Below are 6,210 nucleotides of genomic sequence, written 5' to 3'. Positions count from 1 at the left end.
AAGCCCAGTTCCATTCTTCTATTTTATCCTTCATGTAGCCTTTAGCTGTTCTGTTGCCACTACCTTTCACAGTTCTGTTCATTTAAAAACCTGCTTGCAATGCAAGCACTCAGTTAACTGAGTATCTGAGTACAGAGGAGAATTGACAAAGTAATTTTAGCAATATATTTTGCTTCAAATAATTTCAAATAAATAGACTTTTACAATGTGAATAAAAGTGAATGATCTTTGGAAAGTCTAAGTATATTACATTATTTCAGAAGCAAATTTCAAATTTGATATCTAAATTCAAGTTTGTATTACACCAAGGCAATAAAATTGAATAATTTGGGTATAGCAAATATTTACAATTTGCATTAAAGTAATTTTATGCTTTCAATAGCTGCAATAATACATTCAACCATATGCTTTAATATGAAAAACTGAATGTTCTTGGGTTAAAACATTATGATATTAATTATGCACTTCTAAGAATGTCTGATTTGATCAATCACCCTTTGTGGAGAAATCCAACAATTTATTGTATGCATTTCATTTAATCAATTTTACACAAGATTATATAATTTTACATTGGATTCTTAGAGCTATTAACTAGAAGAGACTCTTCTTAACACTAACTGAGTCTTCATTTAAGTCTAAGCTATGAGGGGAAACCAGTTTACTGAACTGCATTGCTACTTACTTCCAGTCCCCTTGAAAATGACCTTAAGCTGTTCCTGTTCCAATAGAGAGCTTTAAGACAGCAGATTTTATGATCAAACTGAAAATTTATACAATCATTCTTCTGTATCTGTAAAGGTTTTCAGGAATAGAACCCTTGCAGATGATGAAATTTGTGAATGCACAACTGATTAAAAATAGGTTAGAAATTGCAGATATGCCAGTTTTGCCCATGGATGCTGATTTTTGTTAATATGTTTTTTGGCACATATAGGTGAATGTGTGATTTGTGATTTCATGGATAGAGGATTTACAGAGTTATAGAGATGTACAGCACGGAAACAGACCCTCCAGTCCAACTCGTGAATGCCGATCAGATATCCTAACCTACCATAAATATTTTAGAGAATTCTTTCCAGAATCATAGAGCTGTTTGGTTAACATACGGTGGGCGGCACAGTGGTTAGCACTGCTGCCTCACAGCGCCAGAGACCCGGGTTCAATTCCCGCCTCTGGCGACTCTCTGTGTGGAGTTTGCACATTCTCCCAGTGTCTGCGTGGGTTTCCTCCGGGTGCTCCGGTTTCCTCCCATAATCCAAAAATGTGCAGGCTAGGTGAATTGGCCATGGTAAATTGCCCGTAGTGTTAGGTGAAGAGGTAAATGTAGGGGAATGGGTCTGGGTGGGCTGCGCTTTGGCAGGTTGGTGTGGACTTGTTGGGCCAAAGGGCCTGTTTCCACACTGTAAGTAATCTAATCTAATCATACAGTTCTACAACTTTAATGCAGGAAGATGAGAGATAGAAATTATGATGAGACCTTCATTGCAAAAAAACAAGAGGTTTATCAAAAGTAGAATTCTACAGGAATAGAATCGTTGTACACTACACATCCTCTGCAGCTGAAAAAATAAACTTTCTTTAGGAAATCTCTATTTGAGTCTTGCATATACAATAGTTAAATATTTTTAAATTAATCTTACTGAAATTTTGACAAACAGACCCCAGATAATTTGACTGCCAACATGTGATGTGCGTGATCAATTATATACCAGCTGTCCCACTTGCTTCAGAAGTGTCGCAAAACATGCATGAGAAGGGTGATTGAAAATACAAATATCAGGAGTGAACTGAGCTCTCATGATGAGAACTGGATAATGGACAGATGTACCACATAAAGAAGAAACTCGATTATCTGACACTCGATTATTCACATACAGAGAAAGCTCGATTATCCAAATATCGGGTTATCTGAAGAAGATTTCAAGGTCCCACAAAATGTTACATCAAAGATGTAAGTGTATTCACTTTACCTCTACTGAGGAACATGTGAAAACGCTGGCAAAAACAAAGAAACACAAGCAGCTCAAGTAGCAGTGACTGGATATTTTTTAGGTAAGGGTTGGTACACAGCCCTTTGCAAAAGTAAGTCTTTTACAGTATTCCCAGCACTTTACCGGGCCGTTCATTTAAAAAAAAGGCCAAGAATGTAAACGCATGCGTGAGGCGGGGCTTTTGTCTTTCTATCGCGATACTGAGTTTCCAGAAACCGATACTGTAAATGGTCTAGCGATCGTAGATGCTGTTTGGGATCTTGTTCAATGCTGGAATTTCATGGTAAGGGTTTAACCTGTAATTTGCAGACTGAAAAGACTAGTTTGTTTAAATGGCTGACTCATTAAAATTATAGATTTAAACAATTCTCTGGTAGAGCACAGCATTAGATCAGTATGGCTTCCCCTGTTTAATCTAAAATCGATTATCTGAACGAAATGGTGCCCGCCTATCTTGTTCGGATAATCGAGGTTCCTCTGTATCGGATTATCCGGCATGATCGCAAGGCCCCGATGCTTGGTTAAACTATGTTATTCGACATTCGATTATCCGGAATTTGATTAAGTGAACCAAATGCACCCTGCCCATGTCCTTTGGATAATCGAGGGTTCATGAATCCATGTGATCAGAAAAGTCAAAGATGCAATGTCAGTTCTGTTCTGAGTTAGTTTGTGGTAGTTGGATCATTGGTAGCCCCACTATATACCACTTTTCTGGTAAAGTCCATGGTTGTGTACATTTAGATGAGGATCAGCTCTGCTATGATATTCCCACACTTAAATGGCTGAACATTTGTAGGGATACAACAAATGCTGGAGAACATGGCATGTCAGACAGTATCCATGGGGAGAGAGAGCAAGTCTAGATGACTCTTCATCAGAACTGAAGTGAATTGTAGATGGGGACAGCATTTATACAATAGTTTGGAGGGGGGTGGTGGTGGGGTGTGGAGTGCTGGTGGAGAAAAGATATTGATAGTTCAGATTAAGTGATTGAATGTGAGAACAGCAGACTTGAAACTTGGGTGGGGGGGGGTGGGTAGAGCGGATATGGTGGCTGAGAATGGAACAAGTAAAGCTAAAAGAAAGGAAAGAAATGGGAGAACATAACAAGTAATATTCTGATGAAGAGTCATCTAGACCTAGAACGTTAGCTTGCTCTCTCTCCATGGATAATGTCTGACCCATTGTGATCTCCAGCATTTGTTGTTTTCAGTATAGATTCCAAAATCTGTTCCTGCTTGAACATTTGTAGAGTTGGTTTCATAAATTCATGCATTTGGTTAGAATCATGCTCTATTGTCATACTATAACCTCCAGGAAGATAAAGAATCAGATAAAAAGGATAACAGACTCAATTAATGCAATTAAATTGTTCACATCCAGTCTATCAACCATATCAGATTATCCACTGGACTTGCACTTGCTCCTGAGAGAAATATTGTCAACAATGTAGTTTGGAGAGAATAGGATACTCAAAATATCAGCATACTTCCGCTTGCAAATCAAAGTATGCTAAGAAGATATACTAGTACTTCAAATGCATTTTAAAATTTGTTGCAATTTTGCAAAAAAATGAAAAGGTAGCAATCTGTTCATGCACGAGACTTCACAGGTACATAATACATAGAAGGTTTTTTAAAAAACCATGGTGAGTGCTTCTTACATATAATGCAGAATATTTCACATAAACCTCAACACTGAAAACATCATAAAAGACTTTTTACAATGATGGAATGGTGGAATTTTAAAAACAGAACCACAGCAAACAATTAAATTAATTCGAGAAATTGCATAAATTAACTAATACTATATTTCACTGAGATACAGCAAGGTTTTGTTCAATATCAGACGGTTTGACAACTATGCCAAAATATTTGAAGTTTAGAAATAGATCGAATGACGTCAGTCAAAATAAGCTTCAACACGACTCCTCAGTAGTTGCATTTATAATCCGTTTTAAAACATCACGATAGGTAAGTATCTTAAACTATTTAAATAACTAAACAAAATTATTGTTGTTGAATCAGTTTTGACAGAATAAAGAAAATATACAGTTTATCAAAACTGACATCTAAATGAAGTACTAAATTGGGCTTTTGGGTAAACTCCAAAATACATAAAGCTATTGTAATTGCTTTGGCCTCCTGATTGCTCAAATGAAACATTTTTGGTTTTCAGATAGTTTCATTGTGTTGATTTTCTGAAACACCATATTATTGAAAATTCTATGGTACCACAGCGTTTATTTTACATTTTATTGAGGAAGTCACTCTTCATTGTCAACCATGTAGTTTGTGTGTAAAGAAAATATATACAGTAAGCATGAATGCAAGTTTCACTTTAAGCAATCAACAAATATGCAACATAAAGCACATTGTGTGGAAAGACAGTTGACTGCAATTCAAAACTCGATCTTAAAGTTCTTCGATATACATCTCCATTATTTTCTAATCCTCTGCACTAAACAATTTCATACTTATAGTGATATAAATGAAGACAGCATGTATTCCTCCATGTATTTATTTTCATAACTTGTATCTTTAAAATTGGTATCTAGTCTACTAGAAGCCCTTAAAAGGGTATAGACTTTATTACATTGTATAAGCTATTTTAAGTGCAGAATGTCAGAAATGGCTTTTAAAATTCCCAAAAACTTATTTCAGAAATTACAGTACAAAATTGAATTCCAAAGAATTTTAAAGTACCAATATTTAGATTTCATAAACTGAGATTGAAGTTTAAAAACAAAGAAGGATGTTATGAAAACAATCTCTCTATAAATAAAGGTCTAGATCATATCACTTCAAGGATATCTGGAAAGGTACTACACAGCCACAAGAACCTTGGGTAGCTATAAACAAAGAATCCACTTTTCTAAATTCATGATGGCTGCTAACCAGTTTTCTCAAATTAAGATATTTTGTTTCAGGATCAGTTGTCCAGCAACTTAAGTTTCAGAATTTTGCAAGTTCAAGCTTTTTAACATTGAGTAATAGTAGGAGAATTACTAAACTGCAGTTCACAGTTCTAATAATTAATTCACTGTAGTTTTGGACAACCAGAAAAGCCACACTGAAAGTAGGAAAAGGTACAAATTTATGACATAAATGTAATTAAGCTATCTGAACTAATCTGAATACTAATAGATGCAGAACAGCTAACATAATAAGTGGAATTAATGTGGTTGCATCTATCTGATATGGTTCAAGTATATACCACTGCAAAATTAGGAAAACCATCAGCTGGTTGTACATGTATAGATATTTAATTATGCAAGTATACATGCAGATTTAAATTATGATGCAGTTCAGTATTTATTAATTAATCATCTCAAAAAATCAAAGAATCATCCTTTTTAGTTCTTGGAATCCACTATGTTGGACGCATCTGTGAAAAGCGGGCTTTGGACCTAGGTTCAAGAAAATAAAACAAATTCAGTCCATTTGTTCTCTGGTTCTGACATAAAGTTCTCTATTGCACTTCTTTGGCCTATTCAGGTTAGTCACCTTTCTCAGCTGAAGGTACAAAAATAATAATTCACATGGTAAGAAGTGGCAAACACTGTCAGATCACCTTTTCTCTTTCTGCATTTCTGGCCCAAAACTTCTGAACTGAGCATCTTGTGCAATGCAGAGGGTACCTCGATTATCCTTGCAAAGTAAATTTACGAGGGAATCCAAAGCATGACCCTTCTTACCACAGTAAGTGACATATTATAGGATATAAAAGTCTAATAGGCACTTTGACCAGCTATAAAGGGAACGTAATTGGGTGAGGGTGGGATATCATATGGATAGGAGAGGGCATTGGGTGACGGTTGGTTAACTGAAGAATATAGGGCGACAAATGGTAGGTCAGCTCAGGACAGGGGAAATATTCAGATCACATTGCAGAGTGTAGTGATTGCAATGAGGTCAGTTAGGTGGTAGAGTGTGGTTAACAGACCAATGAGGGAACCCTGGCTGACAGATGATAAACAGTATATTTGGACAAGACTTTCTTAGAGATTCCACAATAGTCCAGCCATCTTTCACTGTATAATGAGTGACGTACTCAGGGAGATTGACCTGCCACATGGCAGTATAATAGTCCAATATATCGATGACATCCTCCTGGCTTCTGAATCCAAACCAAGACATCAGGAGGTGCTATACTTAGTCCTGAAGCACTTGCAGGACAGAGGGTTAAAAGCCAGCTAGAGAAAGCTCACATTGGG

At 36.3% G+C, this 6,210-nt stretch overlaps 1 protein-coding gene across 11 annotated transcripts in view; it reads right to left on the bottom strand.

Moving 5' to 3' along the window:
* Positions 1–370: 370 nt before the first annotated feature.
* Positions 371–6,210, bottom strand: part of sanbr (SANT and BTB domain regulator of CSR) — a 730,291-nt gene continuing 724,451 nt past the window's right edge. For 6 of the 11 annotated variants that reach the window (XM_087991422.1, XM_087991423.1, XM_087991421.1 and 3 more), the window contains one exon: positions 371–5,403. In XM_087991422.1, the coding sequence (XP_087847548.1) occupies positions 5,367–5,403 (37 nt within the window). In that variant the 3' untranslated portion in view covers positions 371–5,366. The remainder of the gene's footprint in view (positions 5,404–6,210) is intronic. The other 5 variants (XM_087991419.1, XM_087991418.1, XM_087991417.1 and 2 more) reach the window with 2 other exon arrangements.

The sequence above is a fragment of the Chiloscyllium plagiosum genome, unplaced genomic scaffold (assembly GCF_037043375.1).
Source record: "Chiloscyllium plagiosum isolate Xiang-an unplaced genomic scaffold, Cpla_swu_hap1 HiC_scaffold_10, whole genome shotgun sequence".
Taxonomy (NCBI): Eukaryota; Metazoa; Chordata; class Chondrichthyes; order Orectolobiformes; family Hemiscylliidae; genus Chiloscyllium; species Chiloscyllium plagiosum.
Note: the sequence above shows the minus strand (reverse complement) of the source record. Positions and strands in the feature narration are given on the sequence as shown.